This window comes from Nestor notabilis, unplaced genomic scaffold (assembly GCF_000696875.1).
Source record: "Nestor notabilis isolate BGI_N333 unplaced genomic scaffold, ASM69687v1 scaffold21541, whole genome shotgun sequence".
Taxonomy (NCBI): domain Eukaryota; kingdom Metazoa; phylum Chordata; class Aves; order Psittaciformes; family Psittacidae; genus Nestor; species Nestor notabilis.
This window is the reverse complement of record NW_009915450.1, coordinates 6,819-31,447: the sequence shown is the minus strand read 5'-3', so window position 1 is coordinate 31,447 and position 24,629 is coordinate 6,819. Positions and strand designations below refer to the sequence as shown.

The following is a 24,629-nucleotide window of genomic DNA, read 5'->3' as shown; positions in this document are numbered from 1 at the left end:
TTACACTTGAACGTAAAACAAGTAACTTTATTTTTCAAAGATTGTGTAAATACGAAATAGCAGCTTTCCCACTTTATTCTTCTGATTTCACTCTACTTCCAGCTATTCTTCCCCTTATTTTACTATGTTTTATATAGCACTTGCTGTAAAAGCTGAAAGTGTATTGTGCGTTCCTTATTCTTTGATATTCTGACTGGCAGTTGACAATCATTGCTGCTTAGCTCTCAGACTAACTTCATATGTTAGACAAAAGTGGTAGTTTACTTTTATGAAAACAAAAGTATGTATTCCTCTTTATGGAGTTTCATCTGTCATAGAATATCTTTTTTACTGCAGGATTATGCAACAGCCCATGAAGATTTTCAGCACTCACTGGAACTGAACAAACATCAGCCTATAGCTATGCTTTATAAAGGCTTAACCTTTTTTCACAGAGGACTTTTGAAGGTAAAGCTATGTTAAGTAATAGTTTTTGTAGAACAGTACTATCTATTTGAAATTACTTCTGTAAAATAGGAGAAATATCATAGGTGTTGATATACATATTTTCTCTGACATAAGGAAGACTTACTGAGGCAAAAGAGTGCAAGCAAAATGAAAACATGTAATACTTCATGGCATGACATGTAAATACTGCTGGTCTTGCTGGACCTTGGTAAATCAGTGATAACTGACATGTTTATGGAGTGCTTTGGAAGGTGTTTGTATTTGGCACCTCTGCTAATATCTGTATGGATACATTCAAAATTTCTTTCCATGAAATAGACTCCCTTGGTTTTGTGAAGCGGAAGGGGATGAAGAGGAAAATAATTTTAAATTCTTCTTCAAATGAGCTAAAAAGTAATTAAGGAAACTGCTGATAGTGTCCTACATCTGTGCATGTGTATTTCAGTTATATGTAAATTCTGAAATGCTCATATCTAAATTGAGGGAACATAGTTGCTAACTCAGATTTTTAAAATCAGCAGTGAAGTTCTTCCCATGCTTTCTTTAATGTTTCACCATTTCCTGACTCAAAACTCTGTGTTTTAGGTGTATTAATATTGCACCTGTTTATTGCTTATGAAGTAATTAAAGATACTGCTGCACTTTTCCCAAGTGGAGGGTAATTAGATAAGTTTTATAGTGGAAGTTTTTTTCTTTTGGTTTGGTTTTGGGTTTGTTTTTTTTTTGTTGTTTAACCTCTGCTAACAGTTTGGGATTCGTTAAGAGTTGTATGAAGAAATCCTGAAGAAACCTGGAGACAGTCCAGGACTCCTGAATTTCAGCCCAGTGTCTTTCATGGGCAATCACTGCGTGTTTTGGGGTTGTGTGGTTTTTTTGTGGTGGTTGAGTTTGGTTTTTTTGTGGTGGTGGTTGGTTTTGGGGTTTTTTAGGTTTTGGTTGGGTGTTTGGTTTTGGGTTTTTTTATTTTGGGAGTGTGGGGGTTTTTTTTTTTTTTTTTGGTTGTTGTTGTTTTTTAAGCAAATAGGCTACTTTTCAATTTTATTAGTACCCAAGCTGGTAATTTTTTTTCCATATTGTCAGTGTATGCTGTGAGAACTTCAGGCTCTCATTGAATTTACTGTTTGTATCTTACTACAGCCAAATGTGACACTTGCAAATAATAGTCTGATTGAATTTCTGATATTTGGTGTAGGCAGCAGAGAGCCCAGAAAGTGACGGTAGAAATAAAACTGACAAGGATAAATAACATGTCAATTTGCAAAATAAAAGTAATGTTTTCTTCTTTCTGATATGGAGATAAACAACTTTCTGCACCACCACCTCCTTTCCTCCAATTTCCGTTCTCAAAGGTAGTGTCTTCCCTGTTTATTGTTCAGGTTCTGAGAGACTGTGACGTTGTGACTTTTCATTCCCAGGTCTACCTTAGCTTCCAGTCAGGTTCAGACTGCCTTCTAAAGGAAGGATATACATGTCATCTGCTAGGTTTTACTAGTCTTTCTCAAAACCAGGATTTAGAGTGAGGTGGCAGAGTCTTCATTTTGAGTGAAAAGAGATCATTGCTTTTGGGTCATTGCTTTTGGAAATAATCTTCTTGGTTTTAAAACTTACCTAGAGGACATAAGCTTATCAGTAATGGTAGGTGATTAACTTGTATTAGTTACATTTTGTTCAGTAGATCATTTTTGTGTGTGTTGTAGTGCTCAGAATATATTTGATAGTTTTTCTGAAAAAGAATCTCTAAATTAACTGAAGGTACTTGTGTTTTTTATCTTACAGCATTTAATTTCTTGCACCGTACACTTCAAATACTTTTCAGTCATTCCTTCATAGTACAAAGTAGTTGATTATTACATCCTTAATTCTAAGTCTTTGTACTGCATTTGCCGATTTATACAGCCAGTCCAGCTTAAAAACCTGAGTCAAATCCTTTGAAGAGGAAGATTTGTCTGAATGTATGCATATAATTATTTTTTGCTACTTTATTTTTATTTCATTTTATTCACATCAGCAGTACATGCTATTATGTGAAGATGATCACTTACTGATAATCTCTAATCCCTCAAGAGATTGTTTGCTAACTGTGCAATTAACTCAGGATGCAGTTAATGCAATGAAAGGCAGAGTACAGATTTGAAAGGAGTCTTTTGAGCTGAAAAAATTAAGAAGTGTATTATGAATGAAGAAGGAAGACTATGGGGAGAGACTGCTTTGCCTTAGGGAACAGACTGAGCTTTGAAAACAAACCCTGGAGAGGTTTAATCTCTGTATTCTATTAAAATGCTAAAAGAATTGCTTATTCCTATAGCAAATTAGACAAAGGAATTCCAACTAAACCTGTCATTATGGTAAAGAATGTTGCAGTATTTCATTTGTTATCTGATGATTATTGCTTTATAGATTTTGTAATAAATCCATGCTTTGTTTGTTCCTTCCAGAGGTTTCAATGAATAACTTTAAATCCATGGCTAGTAACTACTGAGGATGCTAAAACTAAATGAATGCAGTAAGTGACAAATTTTTCTGTTGGTGTCTTTCTGTAGGAAGCCATTGAATCATTCAAAGAAGCTCTGAAGCAGAAAGCAGACTTCATAGATGCATATAAAAGTCTGGGACAAGCCTATAGGTAATTGCGTTCAGAAATAGTTTTAAAGTCAGTTTTTGAATCTGATTGTATTCTTTAAAATGCACTCTTTAAGATTTACATTTTTATTACAAAACTGCACAGAATCATATGTGTATTTGCTAGCTCCTGAAGCCAGTATGGCTATGTAAGGATATGTTCAATATAAATAATTTCTAAGTTTGCTTTGTATTTTTAATTCAGTCTCCAGCAGTCTTCCAGACTCAAATGTTAGGTAAAGAGCAGTTTTCAGTAACTGTGTTTTAAGTATGCTAAATCATTTTTAAATGATGGGAAAGTTTAATACAGAGTGTTAGTTCCCATCTGAGATTGTGCTACTTAAATTTATGAAGAACTCATTGCATAGTGCATATTGTTTATAGACTGCTAGATCCTGTATCAGTTAGTTTCTCACCAAAGACATTTACAGTTCTGAGAATTTAGCTAATCTCCTATTTGGGTTATTCTTAACATAGACATGTAGTTTCTTAGCTATTAATCAAATAATTAAAAAAAAAAAAAAGTCAAACCCTATTTAGTAAGGTAACTAGTCACCTTTTTCTTCTTTTACATAAAGGTAAAATAATTTATAGTTGAATAAAATGTATTACTTTAAACGGGGTCTGCAGATAACCACTAAGGAGAAAAGTACATGTAGCTTGTATATAACGACAAGAGCATAACATAGCCAGCAACTGCATATCTCTGCCCCCTGTAGTTCTTTTTTTTCCCAACCTGCTGTGTCTTGTCAGCTTTTTAATTCTTGTTTTACATTTTTAGTTTTGGAAAGCACTGAACTACAGCACAGATGCTGCTACAGCATAAATGGCTTTTGTGTAGCAAGGGTTAAGTTAAATAGGGTTGGTGTGCAAGCATTGCATGATCATGTGCTCTTTTTCTTTAGGCTTTTTGTTTCCTCAGCATATTCACTGAAGGCAGTGTCAATTAAATTTTTTTTTTTAATTTATTTTTCTTGCTTTGTGGATTTCACAGTATCTAAATTCTGAACTCAATGTAGAATCACTAATTTCTTCATGAGTTTTTCTGCAATACTTGTTATTGTGGCATGTAAGTACTTTCAGGGTGCTAAATTATAGTCAGTAATTTAGCCTGGAAGATGGGCAGTTGCCATACATTTCCAATAAAAGCATACATGCTTTAATTTTTTTGTTTTATGTTTGGATGTGGGACTGCCTCTCTAGCTGATCAGCTGTTCTACCCTGTGCTCAAGAAACCTTAAACTGAAGAAGCTTTATTTTGAAGGAGAGGAAAAAAAGCAAGCCTTAAAATGACTAATTTTTCATTGCGTTTTTGTTTTACAGAGCAAAAGTCACATAGCCAGAGCATTCCTAATCAGCTTAAATATGTTGCTTTTATTCCCTCTCACTGTCCCCTGCCTCCAGAAGTTCACTGATCCTCAGGAAGTAATAGGGGAAGGAATGTAAAGAAATCCACCTCCTTTTTTTTTTTAAGCACTTGATTTACAAAGCCCAGTTACTGTTGACTCTTCTAAATGCTCAGCAGTTAGAGGAGGCTAGAAGCTGAATAGAATATTGTTTAGTAACTGAGGACACTGTAACTAGTGACCAACTACGATAAGTCTGAATTACTTTTCCATGAACACTCAGTTCTTAAAACAAGCAGAAATAATAATCTCATTTCTCCAGGCACTGTATAACTTCAGCTGTCAAATTCTTCCTTCATTCTAAAATCTTATATTTTAAGTTCATGCTTGCTTGCTTGCTTTCTTCTGCATCAGATAAATTTCAAATACAATGCTTAAAAATACCCTTTAAAGAATTCTTTTTATAGTGGAAGTTGGCAATTCTTAGTCCGATTTGTTCTTCTGTACAACATGAGTTATAGCATTTTACTTCTTAATTCCTACTTCAAATCCAGTGACTTCAGTGTTTGTACATTTATTTGAAACTAAAGAGCTGTGGCTAATTGCTGTTTTGTCTAAAAATTTTTTGGCAAATGTATTTATAACTAGTAAATCTTATTTGTTTTTTCTAGCATTGCTCTTGTTTGGATTTATTTAATCTAATTTGATGTGGAAAGAATTCCATGATTTTAAAACCACTGTACTAGATTAAAAAAAAAGGAGAAAATTGTGTACTATTTCTATTTTAATTTTTTTCCTTGTAGTTTCTCTGTGCCTATTTTTAGTGACATCTGTCCTGCACGTGGAGTAATTCCAGTCAATACATTTTTAGTTAATTTCAGTTTTCAAATACCATATGCTTTCTTCTTATTCAGCATTGAAATAGTTAGTATATTTTTAAGAACATGTTTATATTTATAAGTTCAAAAGACCTGTCACAAATAATGATTTCCAAGAACTTCCACTTCTGTGGAAGTTTTAATTCTCTTAGTTTCTGAAGAAATACCACTGGTATGTGTTTTTATGTTTTTTTGTCTACTGAGATTTGTGGTCTTGTGGGATTGTATTTCAGAGTACACACTTCTGGGAGTGAAAAACTGTGCAACTGTTCTGTTATTACCACTGAAGAACAGTTGCAGAGTTACTGCTTTTGTTAAGAAATTTCCCATTAGTAGTGTGTTCCTCTTTAATGATATCCCATCTGGCTGTGTGAAACCAGCTTTTAACAAGTAATTTCATTGTCACTGTTGCCCTCTATGTTCTTCGCTTTCCACTTTATGGAATCGCCTAGAGAACTTGGCAACTTCGATGCTGCTACAGAGAGCTTCCAGAAGGCTTTGCTGCTAAATCAAAATCATGTTCAGACGTTACAGCTCAAAGGAATGATGCTTTATCATCATGGTAGCTTAGATGAAGCACTGAAGAATTTTAAGGTAAGCAGCCCTAAGTAAATACAAGATTAAAATGTTTTAACAAGGACTAGTATTCAACAAGTGCAGTATAAGGGATAAATAAATTCAAAGTTTTTCATTCTGAATGCAGGGGGGTTGGAACTAGATGATCTTTAAGGTCTCTTCCAACCCTTAACCATTCTAGGATTCTATAAGCATTTGAACTAAGATAATTTTTTTGTGAAGTCTGTCTTAAAAGATTTATAAAAACTTTTAGTTTTTAATTAAAAATGAATTTTTCCTGAAACTAAGATACTTCCTCTAACTGTTTTATGAATTTCTACAACCAAGCTCTGTTTGAAATGTTTTATCTGTGTTTTGTTGGTTGTTTGGGTTTTGCTTTTGCTTGTGTTAAACTGGTAATTGTGTTTTTGCTAATATTTTATTTTGAGTTGAAATCTAAAGCTTTTTTTTCATATCTGATGGAAGAAGGAATGTAGTCTTCATAATTTTAAGCTTAAAGTAAGCATACAAAGTTCCAGTATTTATCTGTTTTTTCAGAGTTATTTTCTTTGTTTTGAAAAACTCAGAATGTAATGTGTTGTGGTTCATTGAGCTTGTAAAAATGTTTCCATAGGTATGTTTTAATAGGTAAACAAAATTTGGCCTCTCTCCACTGGCATTAAATAACCACCCCATTTTGTAGATAGATCAGTAAAGACCTGTGTTAATCATATGTCCATCATTAGAGCAAGGAATGAAATAAGATGTGGAAATCATTACAGCCCTTTCTGAATGAGTACGTGCTTATCCCAAGGAGAACGCTTTATATGCATTAGTACATATTCACCTTCTCTAACACAGTTTGTACATACTGGTGTAATTGAAAAGATATTTCAACTTTTAAGCTTGAGGTGCAATTCTAAAGACATGTAATTGCTAGAAGAATCAGAGCGTTAATTTTTTAATGATAAATATGAATTTTCTATGTGTTTAACAGAGTAAATAGTTGACTAACATATGTATAAACTAGTGAAGATATGGATGGAAGAAATGGCACAATATATATGTTGAACCAGCCAAAAATTACTTGTTACTATTATTGTCAGGAGTATGCTTATTCAACTAACATGAGAACTTTTGTAGTACTAATATTGTTAGGGCAAACATGTTCTGTTTTCATACAGACTCGTGGAATAGTTAGGGTTGGAAAGGACCTTAAGATTATCTAGTGATCAAAAGCATAGTTGCACTGGAAGTTCCCTCCCAACCTTCCCCTCCTCCCCCCCCCCCTTTTAATGACGCTGCAAATATTTTTTTTCTTACGTTTGCTAGCAATTCAAGTGCTCAGTGTCATTTGAAAGAAAATTGTGATGGAAATAGATCTTAATAATCAGTAAATATATTTATGCAGTCTTCTGGCCAAACAGTTTAGTTCATTTGAGGATACTCATTCTCTCTCTTGATTTATGAGTGTTTTGTCCCTTTAATCTCCTAGAGATGTCTACAGCTAGAACCATACAATGAAGTGTGCCAGTACATGAAAGGTCTCAGCCATGTTGCAATGGGACAGTTTTATGAAGGCATAAAAGCTCAGACAAAAGTTATGTTAAATGATCCACTACCAGGTCAGAAGGCCAGCCCAGAATATCTGAAAGTGAAATACCTCCGAGGTAAGTTGGAATTGGTTTTATTTTGTTTTTCTTTAATTTTCCAAAATCCTTCAGGAACCCTAAAAGTGCAAACATGCTTGTAGTTATGCCATTTTAAGGAAACCATTGTATGTTTTCATGAGCATTGTTAAGTATGTCTCTTTAAAAAAACGTACATTGATTCTTCCTTGTTCATGCAGTTAAAAACTAGGACTGCAAATGGAAAAGAAATAGACATTTCTATCTTGGAAATTAGCTAATAGCAAAATTAAATTATCCAAAAGTAATGACTTATTAAAGTCATGTTGGGTAACTGTCAAACATATAATCTGGTTTTTGTTTTTATCTAAGTACGTAAGTAGGCTTATTATGCAGACAGTATTTAATTTTATTTCTTTCCTACAGAGTATTCTAGATATTTGCATGCGCATTTGGATACCCCTCTTTCAGAGTATAATACTGATACAGATCTTCCTGGAAATTTCAAGGACCACTGGGCTAAAAATCTTCCTTTTCTCATAGAAAATTATGAAGAACAGCCAGGGTTACAGCCACATATAAAGTGAGTTTTGTTTGGGGCTTTTTAAAGCCTACTCCAAATGGCTTTTTCAGTTTAACTTTTAAAAGTGCTATTCTGAGGCATTATAATTGCATAAATGTTTAATGCTATATGTAAGTGTAATTCCACTCAGTGTATAAATCCTTCTCAAAATCATAGGGATTTAAGTTGGTTCAGCTCATAAACAAGGAAGAATGAAACTTAGGATGATTTTCTTCATTTCTGTCTTCACATAATCAATAATATCCACATAATGTTTCATATCCTGTGGCCTTACTGAGTAAATATTCTATTTCTTTCTTGCAATTAGCGTTAAGGAATTGACAAGTTTGAGATGCTCAGTGTAGCTTTATGAGCACCTTTATTATGGTTTCTTGTTGTATGTTACATTTCTATTTTGTTAAAAGTGTAATTTCGTAAATACTTAAAAGTTTTTTTTTAATGGTAAGTTATTCTCTGGAATAACTTAAGATAACCAGTATTTTAGAAGGAGGGTGATTTCAGTCAACAAAGAGGGGATTTATAAGGATAGGCTTCAAAAATATGTAGCTAAAGGAAAGATAGCAATTTCTCCTGCTGTAATCTAGTTTCTAGATATATTTTAATGTATCCACCCTGTGTAAAAAAAAAAAAAAAAAAAAAAAAAAAAAAAAAAAAAAAGCCAAATTAAAAATTTATGGCTTTTGCGTATATGGAATAGAATCCACCTTTTTTGCACAAGGAGCTGTTACAGAATTACAGGAGAAGTTACAGAATAAGGGCTCTGGTTTCTGTGCGTACTCTTTTTTGACTTAGCGTTTAAGTTCCTCAGGGTGAGTGCAACATCGAAGGTTAATGTATTATCTGTGAACTTTATTTAGTATCACTTCTAATGAGCAAGTCTGAAGGTGAAATACCGGTTGTGACAGTGTCCTGGGTTCAGACAGACAGTAGAAAGATCTGCTATTGAATTCAGTAGGACCAGAATTTCAGTTGAGATATTGAATGTAACTGCCATGTGCTGTGTAGGTTCAGTGGGGTGGGAGGAGGAATGAGTGTTCTTTATACTGCTTTTAAATATTTCCCACACAAATGGTGTTGATTATTAGACAAACAAATCTGTGTGTTACAACTTTCAGGACTTTTGTTGCCAAGTTGTGTCTGATGCATATTTTTCTCCTCTATAAGAGATGTGTTATTTCAGAATTTTGAAAGCTATAAGCCTGATGTGCAAGAACTCATATGTGTAGCTGATCATCTGGGTTCCATGATGCAGTATGAGACACCAGGATTTCTTCCAAATAAAAGAATACATAGAGGTATACTGAAAAAAAGACAACCCTAAAACAATGTGGTGATATTTAATGTTATACCTTTGCTATCTGCATATTAGTTTTATGCTGTGTTCTTTTCAAATCAGATAAAAAGTTTAAAAATGAAAATAAGCAGTTTCTTGTCCTAATTGGTGACTGGAAATCATAATCTCCCAGATTCTATTGATGTTGGCAATTTTTTTCCTTATGTAAATACATCACTTTCCTGTTTCAGTTTTCATATGTGTAGAAAGACAAGTGTTTGGCTGTAACTGGTTTTCTGTTGTTGTTTGTCCCTCTCTCGTCCTTCCCCACCCCCAGCAATGGGATTGGCCACTCTAGAAGTAATGCAAGCTGTGCAGCGGACTTGGGCAAACTCAAAAGTTCGGATGAATGGGAAAACCAGGCTGATGCAGTGGAGAGATATGTTTGATATTGCTGTGAAATGGAGAAGGTAATGGGGAGAAAAAGAGAGAACAAGCCTTATGTTAGTTGTAATACTGATGTATGCTTCAGTTAACCAAAGGGCTGAAGTCACAGAGGAGAAAATGCTTGCTACCACTCTAACTAGAAAGTGTTCTGATAAAGAAGAATGATGATTTAAATACAGAAGTGCCCTTCTGAAAATGCTCAATTTTTCTTCTTTCAAAAAAGAGGTAAAGACTTGGGAATAGCATTTTCTGGTTGAGGCAAAGCTGTGAAAGACCATAGGATACATTACATCTTAGGCTAACAAATACTATAGTTTCAAACTCCAGCAACATAAAATGCTTATGAGTTGTTGCTTTTCTCATGAAAGTTGTACGTGTGTTTCAATAAAATGTTCTTTTTTGTGATCTTTGACTTCTAGGTTTTGCTTAAAAATTGTGTGTGAACAAAGCTTGATTAAAAATACTACACGGAGTGAAATATGTGCCAATATTCATGTCCATTGTCTTTGTAGGATAGCTGACCCTGACCAGCCTGTGCTTTGGTTGGACCAAATGCCTGCCCGAAGCCTTAGCAGAGGTTTCAATAATCACATTAACTTAATCAGGTAGGAGAGTTTTACCAAACAGCTTTCACCCACACACTAAAGGATTGTATCAAAACTGTACCAAATGGCTGCTCATGAAACAGCATATTACAGTGTCAGATGTATATGTGCTTATTGTTTTGCTTTAATATTTATTTTATACTTTCTAATGAAACATTCGGGTTTTGTGCACCTCAATTTTTCCCTTATGACATTTCTCCTTTTTCCTGAATTTCAGTTGTACGACTGAGTTATAGCAAGATATAACTAGGATCCAGAAGATGTGTAATTTTACGTGCTGTTTCTAATTCCCAAATTACCTGTAAAAATTAGATTAAGTTCATCATAGTTGTAATGTTTCAAATGTGCTTCTCAAAGATAGTGGCAGCAGTAGTGAAACAGTGCTGTTCTACAAGCTTCAATACTAATTTATAGTAGAAAGGAAAAGCATAGTTCCTTTAGTTGTTTTCAAAGCAGGCCAAAGTAAAAGCAAAAAAGAACAAAACAAGTAACCTGTGAAAGGTTCCAGTTGCACTTTAAAACAAAGGTAAAATTTAAAAGATTCAACCACTGTTGTACGTTCCATCTTCTCCCATGCTGCAAGACTCAATATTGCAGTCATGACAGTGCCTACCTCCCATGAAGTGGTAGAAGTATGAGAGACTCAATGTGGCAACATCACTGTCAATCACAGGAGCAGAGTGTGTTTGTGTAAGTAAATATGTAGTCAGGATTCAGCTTATTTCCCTGCCTCACATCTTCTGTTGGTAATTATTAAATCTTTGATCTGTTGTTCTGCTTTTATAGATATTTCTTTCTTTCTTTGACAAGCTGTGGGGAAAAAAGAGGATAAAGGAAGAAAAGCTTTCGCAAGAATTATTTCAGGCTGAGAAAAACACTGGTATCTTAATGTTCACATACAGAGGCTAATACTTTGTCCACACTATTCCTTCCACTCTGCTGGCCTCTAGCAGCATCTGCTTAGGGAGGGAGTACAATTTAGCACTAAGCTCCAGTGCAGATCAGTAGTTGCTTTGCAGGATGCGCTGCTTCTTTAACAGTTTTGTGCTCAGGCTTTTGTCATCCCCCAATCCAAGTGTTAAATTTGGGCTCCAAGCCCTGTCCATCTTTGGGGTTGCTGCATGTTTTTCTTTTCACACGTATGATGCAGCAGAAACCACAACCATCTGTACTTTGAGATGAGGATGCATTCTATATGTCATCTGTTTCTTCCTGGTTTTATTTTAAATGGAAGAGTAAATGCTTAATTTCTAGGTATCTGTGCTGGCAGAAAGGCATTCAAGTAACAACACCTGACTGCTGTGCTGAAAATAACATCTGGGGACATATGTCCCTGTACAGGATCTTTCTTGTCAGTTTTTCACTGGCCAAAGTACTTCACTTGTTTTCTTCTCATCAGAGAATGCTAACAAAACTCATGATTTACTATTTCAGATTGTTTCAGATTTCTATGAAATCACCAAAACATCTTCACAAACATTCAGAATGGTAGGCCCACAGCGAATCCAATTCTAACCTTTTTTGGTTTTGGCTCAGCCTTGACTTTCAGGGCTCTCATTAGCATTTTGGCTACACTTTTTTGATAGCTAGGTAGAGGTTCTCTGAAAATTACTGATTTTTTTGAAGGAATGGTAGATTTGCAGCAGCCTAAATACCACTGCCTTAGGAGTTGATCGCACTTAAGTACTGGATGGTGTTTGCATCTTTTTTGATTCTGGAAACCTATACTTGCTTGACCATTCTGCATCCCAAGCAATAACTGCTTTCATTGGTCAACTTTCTGTAGTGATTTGTTTCTGCTTTTGGATTCCCTCACGATGATTTCGCATGGGGCAAGGGGTAAAAGAAATAATATATTAAGTAGTAGTAGCTTTGTTTGCTTTCTTTTTAATTACTTTTGAAACATGTTCTAGTCCATTATGATTTCTAAATGACAATTTACTCTTAATGGATTGTACAGATCTGTATGATCTCCTTCATTACTCAACTGTAAAATGGCTACTGATTGAAGATATTAATAGGCTACAGAGCTGACACCTTTTTCTTGACAATTTAGATTACTTTATGGTCTTTCAGCTGCTTTTCAGGAAGATATACATTGCTTTATATTTGGCTTATGATTTGGAAGTTATTCTCATAACTGTATGACTACGGCTGAATTCTTTAGAATGGCTACATGAAAATCAGATGTAATAATAGATTATTTAGGCTGAAAAATGGCGCCTTCATGGTTATTAAATATACAGAAATATAAGCTGTTCAGCCAAATAAGAAGTGTAAAAAAGCAGTTGAATGTTTTTAGTGTTTGTAACAGATCAAGTCATGCTGAGCTTAGGCTGTCTCTAGGTTTTGTTTGGCCTAAATTGAAGACCAGTGTTTCCAGTGTGCAAAAAATAAGGATTAGATATCTGTTAACATAACCTCTCTTTACTCAGAATTCTTTACATTAGAAACCCATTAGTGTTCAGTGATTCTTGTCAAATGAGTCTTGGCATGGAGGCAGTAGCATTCAGTGACTGCTGAATTAAAGATTCTTTTCCAGAATGGCAAAATATTTAGAGAGCATCAGAAAACAAAAACTTTTTTCTTTGTTTTGAGTCAATTTGGGGACCTTTTGTTAAAGGTGTGTAAAAAACATCTTGCACTTCCAGATTGTAACAGTCTGAAGATGCAAGTATATGTATCAGCTGTCACTACTTCTTCATTTGTCTACAGACAAGTGTTATTTTGGGTTATCTGCTTTCTGGCTTAAATGATCAAAGCTACCAAACTTCATTTAAAGTAGAGAAAATACTTTTGAAAGCGTAAGTTATTTCATAGGCAAAACAAGGTTTGTGATCAGCTAAACATTAGCGATATACTCAATATCCTTATAAAAAAATGAAGACATTGTCTGGAACACTGCTACTTTTGAATTCTTGGTGGTACTGTTTATTAAACAAGGAGAAAGAGTAGGAATAAACACAGGTCACTTCTGACCACCCACCTAAAGTCTTAGTACTACTGTTTCTAGATGGCCTTAAAGAATGATAGGTCTGGTTTGGATGTATTTTTCAAAGATGCCAGGAAAATCCAGTTCCTTATACTGACACACTTCTGCCTGTTGTACAGATATATTTTAATACAGATGGAAAATGATGGGACGTACAACAAGGGCAAATTATGTATATAGATTTGTCTTCATCCTTCCACTTTCCTTACCTCCCTTTCTGATGTGCAGATATGTATATGTGCTCTGTTTCTGTAAAGTTTTTAAAGACTGATCCTGCCATTACTCAGAGAATAGGCCTATTGAACTGTGAGATCGAGCGAGACAAGACAGGGACTTAAGCAGCCAAAAATCACTTAGAGTGGGGGAAAAAAAGCTAGGTGTACACACTTTCCTGTGATTGACAGTGGTTTTGCTTCCTCAGAGAGCGATAACGTTTGCTTTATAAAATCTTGTTTTGTAGACTGGGAGAAGAGGAAGGACTCCTACAAATGCAATAATGGTATGTAATTTTTCCTCTGAGTGGTTATACACCTAGCAGGTTTCTACCAAGTTTTCAGTGTTTGGTGGTTTTTTTTTTTCCTTAGTAGTCCAAGGGCAAACACAACACGTTTTTAATGTTTTTGTTTAACAGTTACTGCTTGTAACTGTTAGGAGTCAAAGTGAAATTACTTCAATATAGAGGGATGCAGGTGAATAAAATAAAATGTGTGTGGGCTGTCAGAGCAGGTCAGCATATATACTGGCAAATATGTAAACTAGAGAGCGTTGGTTCTCAAAGTAAATTCATGGGCAGATTAAGAATTCTCTCTTTGTTATGCAGTATCTACGAGTGTAAATAATTGTTTAAAGAAGGTTGTATCCTTGTACAAGTTGATAATTATCACACATATTTAGTGGACAAGGGCACACTGAAAATGGGTAAATATCTATGGAATGTAGTTTATCAGAGAACAGTGACACTAATTATATATGAGCTTTAGCTCAAGTTTGCTATGGATTCTATATTCAAAATGAGGGATGGACAATTCACCACTTCAGACAAACCTCTAGTCCATTCCTTTAATTTACAAAGCATTTACGGATAGAATTCTGTCAAATATTAGTGAGAAATATTTGTGTCTTAGCCCTGGAATGTTGGGTTGAAAAACAAGACTTAAAAAACCCTTTTATTTTCTTTGTAGGGGACAGGTCATTAACATGCGGTACCTGGAATATTTTGAGAAAATTCTTCATTTTATCAAAGATAGGATCCTTGTTTATCATGGGTAAATTACTGATATTTTCTTCCTGCTTCACTCCCCTGGTAATACTGATATGAAATTGACATAATATTCTTTTCAGAAAGTCTGAGGGATATGTTCTTAATTTTAGTAAGTTCTAGTTTTCTTGGTATCTGTAATTATCTTCTTCCTATTGGAAATGCAAAATCCTATTCACCGCTGCATAAAGTAGCTTAAACTAAAAGGAAAAGACATTGTGAATTACAGTATGCCTAGAAACTAATAATGGTGTTGAATTTGTACCCACAATTCTGGCATGACTGGGTCTCAATTCTTTCTAAAAATACAATTTATTAAAGATACTGGGTTTTCATTTGGTAGAATAGAGTACAATTTCTCTGCATATTGGATTAACTTATTAAATGAGAAAAAAAGAGAAAAGAAAGCATGGAAAGTAATTTTAATCAAAACTGGCGTCTGACATGTGGTTTTAAAGGAACAGAGAATCTTTGCTACCTGTTACATAGATAGGTTGGTAGACTTTGTCCTGAAACAGAAGACAGTTTTAGAATTTTGAATGAAAGAATTTGACTAAAGGTAACCTGAAAATTGATGGTGATGTCTGTTTCAGACTTTGATTAGTTTTTTATGAGTAAAATGTTTTTTCCACCTGTGGTTCATTTGTAGCAACAGTGTTCTCATAACATTAAAAATCAAGAAACTCCTTTTAGCTTTGAACTCTCATTTTTCTTTGGTCTGGTAACTTTTATCAAATACTGAGTTCTGTTTTTCAATCTCGTTGTGGTACTTGAATGTCAAACAATGAAAGTACAGAAAATCTTCGTAACAATTGAAAACATTTTAAGTTTTATCAAATTTATGATAGCTGCTAAAGATATGTAAGTTCTGTACTACTGGGAAGTCTATTGGCTGTTGGGAGAAAATCTGTTCATATTGAGCCAGCAGCATTTGACCTTAAACCAGAGCAATTAATGCTGTACATTTTAAAATAATTATGTTCTTAGAATCTGGGTGTACAGTAATTAGTAAATATTAGAGCACTAGTTCAATAGGTTTCTTCACAATCCAGCTGTGCCTGCATCTGTAGTATTTATATACCTTTGAGGCTACACAGATGCATATATTTTGACAATGAAGCTGAAAAATAAGCTGAGCTGATATAGGGTGAAATTACTTTTTGAAGAATAGGAGAGCATGTGGCCAGCTGTGAAAGAACTAACTTTCAGAAAAGAAATAACTAAATACCTTTTAGTAACTTACTCCACAATGGCTATTAGGTTAAAGTTAGATAGATTTTCAGAAATGGTACATGTGCTCAACCATTGTCATTCTATATTTAATTTTTTTCCAGTGCTAATAATCCAAAAGGACTATTAGAGGTTCGAGAAGCTTTGGAAAAAGTACATAAAGTAGAAGATCTTCTTCCCATAATGAAGGTAAATTAAAGTAAAACTTCAAAATGTGGAAAAAAATAACAGAAATGTGTTTTGGGAGATGTCCAGTTCCTCAGAATACAACCGTTGTGTTATAAACTTAGAATGAATAACTGGAAACACAAACTCAGTTATTTCAAATCTGCATGTGTAGAGTATGATCTTCGCTTTTGCTATATGCAGATGTGTGATGTGCATTTGAAAGGCTTGGCCTAACTGTGAATTGGTAAAGAAATGATGGAAGACCAAATGTTGAACATAATTCTTTGAAGCCAGCCTTATCAACTGGAAGAGTTTGTGGTGAGATCCACCATAACGGTCTTACAGTATGCCTGTACAGTGTGAAGGAAAAAGATGAAGGTGTGTGAAAGATTAGGAATATGAAAGCTCTCTTTACGTTAGGTTTATTGGTGCAGGTCAGTACGTCGTGGGGGAAGCAGTTGCCCTTGGTGACCAATAGCTAATCTGAAATGAAATCTTGATTTATGTGCTTGTGCTTTGGAGGCCTGTCAGAGAAGGAGCAGGGAAATGTGCAGGTTTTCTTCTTTATTTGTATATTCTTATCTCAAGTAATAAGGCTTGAGCTGGGTTTAGTAAAAGGTGTTTCCCCACTCCCCCACACTGAACTGGAATGAATAGGGTGTAAGTATTTGGGTTTGGGGAAACCTGTTACAAAGTATTTCTTTTTAAAGGATTGGGCAGGAGTTTAGTTAGAATAGGGAGACATTTGGGAAGAAACATGTCTGTATAGAGACAAACTCATTGTCGTCTTCTTGGGTGTGTCCACACTGCGTTTTCATATCTAAGCAAAGGTGACAGATTGCCATAGAACAGAGCTCTCTGAAGATACATGACTGCTACTAATAGCAGACTGTCTGGGTTTGGATTTGTTCATGATAGTAGTGCTCGCTCACTTGTGTGCTATAAACATCTTTACAGCAGCTACATGACTCAAGCACTATATTTTTATATGGGTTTTTTTTTTAGTATGTGTTACAAATATAAGTGTCTTCAAAGAACATATAATTTTGGAGGTAATTCTTATATTACTGTCTTGTTCTTTGTCTGGAAAGATGAAGCCAGGTGAATACTAACTGAACCCAAGCAAAACCTTGTGATGAAGAGATAATAGATGTTGGGATGGATAGAAAATTAAGTGCTTCCTACTGACACACAGGGCCTGGAAAGCACCTAATATGGCTACTGTTGAATTGTAGGCCAGAAAAAATGCACTACTGGAGGTAAAAATACAGGTTGCTCCAAGAGAATGATGAAAATGTATAAACAGAGTGGACTATACATGACTTAATTCAAAATAAATGTCTCAACTGGCAGCAAATATTCTTCCTGGTTTTCATAACCTGTACATTTTGCTCTGGTTTGAATCTCCTGTATCCCATTCCGAATTGTATTGAAGTGGAATGCTGTCTCTCATTAGAGGCTTTTAGTTTTGTTTCTTTAAAATAAATGCAGATTCTCTTTAAACAAAACAAGTTCTATCTTAAAATAAATAATTCCCCAAGTAATTCATTCAACACTATTGCATTATAGTCATTAATAATGCCTGTATAAAATGCATGTCTGCTAATATTGATGTAGTTGAGTTATTTGGGTAGCTGGGGAATGTTGTATGTCAAAAGCTGGATTTTTGGCTTTACTTTTTTGTCTGGCTTATACAACTTTTTGGCTACAGTATTACACTTAGATAATGTAGCTTTGTGAAATTCTTAAACTTGTTGATATTTTTCCTTTTAATGAGGAAGGAACATTAATTGAAACTGGATCATACTGTGACCCAGAGAGCTGTGTTTGGGAATCCGCACTCAGACTAATGCTGCTACTTCTTAGTGTAAACACAAAACAGGCTGTCAAATTCCTGCTTTTGCATTTACATTGTTACACCAAAAAGTTACTGTCAACATGCAACTTGGGGAGGAATCTGCACAACTGAAACTGCTTTGCATAGTTGCTTTTCATAAACAGTGCTGCTTTATATTGCTGCATAGTTATAAAGTTGGATGTCAGTATGCCTCATTTAATATTTATGATTTCCATTCAGTAGGAAATAAAGGATAAATGAAATAACATAGTTGACAGTAACTCTTTATCCTGTTCCCTCGGTTTGTCCGTTTTCATTTCTGTTCAGTTTTAAGTGTTTCAGAGCAATAGCTAGGCAGGCTGTCTTTCTTCACTCTAATATTACTTTTTTTTCTTTTGAAAGCAGTTTAACAGTAAAACAAGAGATGGGTTTACTGTGAACACAAAAGTCCCTAGCCTCAAGGATCAGGGGAAAGAATATGATGGATTCACAATTACAATTACAGGAGATAAGTATGTTTGCTATTTTCAATGGTTCAGGTACATTAAGTAATGATGAAGTATTAGTGGTTAATCTTCTCAAACGCCATTTTTACTTGCATAAAGTAGGATTTGTTTTTCACTAGTGGTATTTCTGTAAATAAATACAAAAATTTGTTCATTTGAGGAGTTCTGATTCCTGTTGTGTTCCCTAAGAAAGAGGGAATATGAATAACATTGGTGGAGTAGGCCTTGTTGAGATGATTCTCTACCTTACAGCACAAAAGTGGAAGGAGACCTTGTTATTCATCTTAAACTATAAAATACCTAAAAAGGAAAAATCTAAAAGTCTAAGTCATTATTCATATTGAAATATATTTCCTTTTGTGAGACCTTATCTATTTTAGTGATTGCAAAGTCCTGAATGGAATGGGAATTTCTGTGATCTAAGAATGGAAGAGACAGACTCTTTTATTTCAATAGTACCTGTATGTACGAGGATACCAACAGGGGGCTTTGGGACACTCTTTGGGTGAGATAGTAAATTTCTCACTTCATGGATCCTGCCTCCTTCCTGAAGAATGAGCATTAATCTGAAGTTCAGAAGCTCTGTCCTACTAACTAAAACCTTCGGTTTATGTGATTTACAATTCTATGTATTGGAATTTTTCCCAAAACTTGTGTGCTTCCAATGAGTTGCATGGAAGCCAAACTTTTCTCTAAAATGTTAACATGCCTCTTGGTTTTTAATTTTATATTCTGAATCATATGCCTATATGCAGTGAAATGGCTTTAAATACATGGCCTCGAAGTTTGGGGGAAAATATTTTGGTGTCAGTAAAACTGTTTAACTTTGTTCTGCACAAACTTTGTTCTGTAGCAGTGAGTCGGTTTTGATCCGTAGTTTGTAACTATCCTTTTATGCAAAACCAGTTTCATTGTGGTAATTTAAAAGTTAACAAAACCACACGTTACATTCTATACAAAAGGCCATGAAGATATTTTAAGATCTTATATTTCTTCTTTTTACCTACGCTTTAAGTGAAACACTAATGCTTATCAGGTATTCCTCAATGGTAATACTTCATCTGTGATTAGACAGCAATCTTTATGAATTCTTTCAGACAACTTACAATGTCACAAAATGTTTGTAATTCAGTGATTTTTAAATTTTTTTTTTCCTTTAAAAAGGGGGACAATGCACATAATCTTCTCCAGCAAAAATGATAAGAAAAAGTTTATGATGTGGCATTTAACACTAGTTAAGTTTGTAACTTACCCTGGATATTAGATTATGCATCTGTTAAAAAAAAATCTTACCTCCTTTTTTGTTTCATCTACTTGATAGAGTGGGGAACATATTATTTTCGGTAGAAACTCAAACAACAGAAGAGAGAACACAGCTGTATCATGCAGAAATAGATGCACTATATAAGGATCTAACGGCTAAAGGAAAAATTCTAATTCTGTCTGCAGAGCTAGGGGTAAGGCTCTTTTAATGGAAACTATGAATTCCCTGGTAAAATTCTGTTATGTTTTTATACCTTTTCTTTAACAGTCGCTGTTCTAGTAATTTTTGACAGAGCTCTTAAGCAGTAAAATCAGCTGCTTGCTTAAATCCAGTTATGACAAATAGCTTAAGAAGTTGTCATAATTCTATCTGTTACTTTAAAATTTGCTATACTTTTGTTGCAGTAGGAGTCTATATGAGGTGTCAATATCACAGTGTGTTCCTTCCCCCTTATTTTCTTTGTTTTCCTGTGTGTTCACTGTTTCATCATCCTTATAAGCACTGCTTAGTATTTGGCTCCATGTGGCAACATGTAAGATGAGAAGTAACACAAATTCATGAGAAACACTGGAATTGTGTTTGTGTTGATTTGTATTGCAGTAACGATCTGACTGTATTTGAGCTTGTGCTTTCCATTTTTCAACCTTTAATACTGAATAGGTGATCTGTCTTTCACCTACGTTTTAAAGATCTAACAAAATAATTTTTGTTAATAAATACCTGTTAAATACCTAAACATATGTTAATCAGACTTCAACTTCCCAGCTTGACATTTTTCACATTTGACATGGTTTTTAAAAAGTAATCACAGTACTGTAAGACTTTCCAATATGTGTTCCTTTATATGGTGCTATCTGGATATTAAGTTATCTTTAATACACTTATTTTTTTCTGTTGCTTAGGAAGTAGATGCTGTTTGCAACTTGATCCTGTCATTAGTTTATTACTTCTATAATTTAATGCCACTTTCAAGAGGATCTAGGTTAGTGATTGTCTTTATCATGTCTGTTATCTTGGATGCATGCTGTCAAATGTCCATGTGTTGCAGTATCTTAATTTTTTTTTTTTAATATTAATAAAGCTAAACGAGCCTGGATTGAGTGGTGTGTCCTGCGCAGTCTCTCATTTTGTGCTGCCATGACAGCGGGTACTGACTTAGTACTGTTTTAAAAGCTAGTTTGTAATTGCTGATGGTAATTATTCGTAGTTGCATGTATATTTAAAATGATGGGTAGTCTGTATGTATAGACTTTTGCTCACAGAATGAAAAGTGTCATTTTTAAACTGTAATCCTTGGGTGCCGAATCTATATTATGTTACTCCACTGTAATTTCACTCAAGAAGCTTTACCACAACAGGTACTTAAGATGAAATATACTTTGTGATAACTTATTTTAATAAAATACTCCAAAATATTATTTTAGTAATTTTTTGCAGCTGTTAGGGTCACCAAATGAAACCCTAGAATAAAGTCCTATATGTCACCGATAAACCTGGCTATATCCAAGACTGTTACGAATCTGTTCCACAAAGCACTTAAGATCTTTAGGCTCATTATTAAACACAGTTGAATCGAAAATAAAATTTTAAAAATCCAGAGACTTCAGTTTTATAAACAGGCTTTGCATTTCTCTTACAGAATGTAAAAATTAAATTCTGAATTTCAGAATTAAAAAAAGTTAAGTAGCTGAAGAGCTTTACAGGGCCTCTGTTGCAGTAGAATTCTTAAACTCTTCTGGGCTACAGCTAAGCTTCTTGGGAACAGGAGTTTGCTTTGTTTTCAGCTCTATGGAGTCTTAAAAGCTTGTCAGTTTGAAATTATGATTCTGACTACTGTAAAACAGTGCTGTTCAGTAGTTAGTAGATCTTCATAGGATCATAACTTCATTCCAGTGGTATTGAAAAGTAACAGTGATTTCACTTTTTAAGTGTTTCATGTTTGGTTTTACATGTAAAATAAAGTAACTAGCACAGTAATCTTTACTAGCCTTCTGTGAAACAGTACTATATTCCATTTGGTTTGTAGTCTAAAATAGCATTATAGAAAGACACTTACTGTTTTGTGGTATTGTTTTTTGGGTTTTTTTTTTTAGTGTGATAGCTTATTCAGTGATCATGGGAGCACTGATGGCAAGTGGAAAAGAAGTATCGGGAAAAATCCCTAAAGGAAAGGCAAGTATCGAAATACACTGGTTCAACCTGTATAGAGGAAGTGATACTTGTAAATATGAGGAAGGTGCTGTAAGAATGAACAGGTGTTGCACACTTGTTTACTGCAGTTACACACAGATGTGAGCTGCCTGCTGTAGTGTCTTGCAGCTTGAGAGAGTTTTCAAAATGTCATTGCTGTTCTGACAGCAGATGAGGTTTAGAGATAGCATGTGCATAATTCTCGTTAGCCAAATTGTAGCACTTTGTATCCTACAGTAAATGCATATTAGTAACTGAAGCCTTTCTAGTGTGCTGAGCTGCTCTTTGAGAAGGGTTCTGAGACTACTTGGGCAGGATTAGTGACTCTTTTGGCAGACATCAGAAATTTTCTGTCTTTCCACTCAGTGTGTTCCAGAGTTAGGGCTTGCTAAGGAGAAACGTATTTGCAAGTTCTCTTGATTTCATGTATTCTGCTTAATTGAAAATAAGTCCTAGCTTTTAAGTTACTACTCTTGAGTATTATACCATCTTGCTCAATAAAGTGTTTCCTTTATTCAACTATTGGTCTATTAGCTGTGTTACCTTTTCAGCGTGAGAGGAGTAAAAGCATGTCTGTATTTTTAATGTATTGTAAAAAGAAATTCCAGTGAGAATCAAAGTTGTTTAAGAAAATATCCTGCATGGATAACTGAAGAAAAAGCAACTTTCCCTTTTGTTCTGGGAAGTCCTGAAAACAATGAAGTTTGTTCTTTCAGTACAATGAAGTCCTAGTAACTCTTAAGAGCAAACTGCACTTGCTTAGTAGCAAGAAATATTCCTTTCCAGTATGCCATTAAACTAACGTAAAAGACTTACGTGGGTTTTCTAAGGCATCTTCTCAGGACTTCATAGGGTAGTGTATTTTGCTGGCTGATTTTATGCAGGCAAACAGAGCTTCAGGATTACTAAAAAGCAGGATTACTGGTTTACAGGAAGCTTCGGGAACATTTTTCATTGGAGGGTTTTTCCTGAAACAGAGTGCCTTAATTGGAACAAACCCATTTTTTAGAAGTTTTCATCTGCTGGAAGAAACTGTTTTCCCCAGTTGAATGAAACTGGGATATATAGATATAAGGGGTTTTTCTGGGGGAGGAAGGCTAGATTCCTTAGAAGGGTATTTCTCATCCCAAGCTTATGACAGCATGCATTATCAGACTGCTCTGAAGACATAGATGCCCAGTAGTCAAGAGTCCTGGTATTGCCTGGCAGGTCATTCAGTAGCCACGGTCAGTGTAGCTTCCAGTGTTGGTTGTGCAAGCCCACAGGGAGTTTTAGTGCCTGGCATGCACGCTGACTTCCAAACTAGTGAGTAGTGAGGGGCAAAGTAGTCTGGGCACAGACTAGTTAGTAATCTTGCTTCTGTCTTACCAAGAATGTAAGTAGCACACTCTCAGAACACTTGAATTCAGCCAATTCACTAAACCACAAATGTGTCTATTTTAAATGTTATAGTACTAAGGAACCGATGCTTTTGACTGAACATTGTTTTACTGAAAACTTATTTTCAGCTGTAGGTACAAAGTTGCAAAGAGTTCTTGGCTATATGTAGTTAAGCTTGTCTGAAAACCCACTGTGGAAACAATACAGAATGTCTGTAAAGTCCAATATAAATATACCAATCATGTGATACAATAACTTGCATAATATACTATGTAGAAATTGGAAATTTCCCCATTTCATTTGGACATTGTAATAAAGGGCAATATTTTCTGGCACTGACTCATTGGTATAAACATGTTGTTAAGACATTTAAAAATAACTGTATTTTGTTATAAAAAGAAGGAAATGTTTTTAAAGTAGAATTTATATGTTAAGAATATTTGAGATTAACTTCCTGAAATTAGAGAATTTAGAAATTAGATGTTAATTTCTTTTTATCTATTTTATTGCATCTTTAGCTGGTTGATTTTGAAGCAATGACAGCACCAGGCTCTGAAGCTTTTAGTAAAATAGCAAGGAGCTGGATGAATCTAAAAAGGTAAATCTTTCTGTTCAGATGGGGGTGAGGAAGTATGTTCAGTTTTAAAATGTACTAAAAAACGTTACTTAGAAATTATGAGGTTAGTAAATGATTCAGTGTATTTCTTTTAACTGTTTAGGAATTGATAAGACAAGATTTGAACTTACACAGTGGTGTATTTCTAGACTACTAATATTAGTAGTCTAGTATTAGTAGTCTAGACGTTCAGTTGCGTTATCTTCTGAGAAAATTTAATATTTTCATCCAGTGGTCAAATTTGTTTTTTTATTATTATTATGATCAGTAAATCAGGTGAGTGAGTGAACAAAGCAAGGGAAAATATTAACTTCCCCCCCATGCATCTCTTCAAAAGTAATTTATTTATCCTTTAGTGCTATTTTAATGTGGAGAATTAAGTATTTTCAAAATACATGGAAGTTCTGAATATACAGAATTTCATTACTTAGTGTAACTGCATGATGTTTGTGTAATGCTTTAAAACTTTGATTTTTCATATTAATTTAGATTTCAATACTGAACACATTAATTCCTTGTCAGTATTATCAATCTGGTGCATTTGATTTGTCCCATATGAAATCTAAAAATCCAGCCAGAGACAAAGCCAGTTTTGATATCCTTGAAGTCAGGCACAAGACACTTAAACGGTGCTGAGAGAACTGGTCGATGTCCTTACAGGTCTGTCTATAATTTCTGAAAGATTATGCACATCAGGGGACATTTGTAGTGACTGTAGGAAAGGAAATCTTGCATCCGTCTTCAAGAAGTCTTGAAGAATGACCCAGGTCAATTTGGTCCCTGGGAAAGTCATGAAGTTAGTCCTGT

General features: G+C 34.6%; 1 protein-coding gene across 1 annotated transcript in view; it reads left to right on the top strand.

Moving 5' to 3' along the window:
- TTC13 (tetratricopeptide repeat domain 13) overlaps positions 1 to 24,629 on the top strand; it is a gene marked incomplete at its 5' end in the record, with an annotated part of 35,825 nt that overhangs the window by 9,272 nt on the left and 1,924 nt on the right. The window contains 15 exons of the mRNA XM_010024147.1: positions 337 to 447; positions 2,988 to 3,070; positions 5,743 to 5,884; positions 7,341 to 7,515; positions 7,900 to 8,056; positions 9,221 to 9,351; positions 9,667 to 9,799; positions 10,289 to 10,381; positions 14,555 to 14,638; positions 15,966 to 16,050; positions 18,269 to 18,378; positions 19,694 to 19,829; positions 20,539 to 20,618; positions 21,730 to 21,808; positions 23,725 to 23,804. Of these exons, the coding sequence (XP_010022449.1) occupies positions 337 to 447; positions 2,988 to 3,070; positions 5,743 to 5,884; positions 7,341 to 7,515; positions 7,900 to 8,056; positions 9,221 to 9,351; positions 9,667 to 9,799; positions 10,289 to 10,381; positions 14,555 to 14,638; positions 15,966 to 16,050; positions 18,269 to 18,378; positions 19,694 to 19,829; positions 20,539 to 20,618; positions 21,730 to 21,808; positions 23,725 to 23,804 (1,679 nt within the window). The remainder of the gene's footprint in view (positions 1 to 336; positions 448 to 2,987; positions 3,071 to 5,742; positions 5,885 to 7,340; positions 7,516 to 7,899; positions 8,057 to 9,220; positions 9,352 to 9,666; positions 9,800 to 10,288; positions 10,382 to 14,554; positions 14,639 to 15,965; positions 16,051 to 18,268; positions 18,379 to 19,693; positions 19,830 to 20,538; positions 20,619 to 21,729; positions 21,809 to 23,724; positions 23,805 to 24,629) is intronic.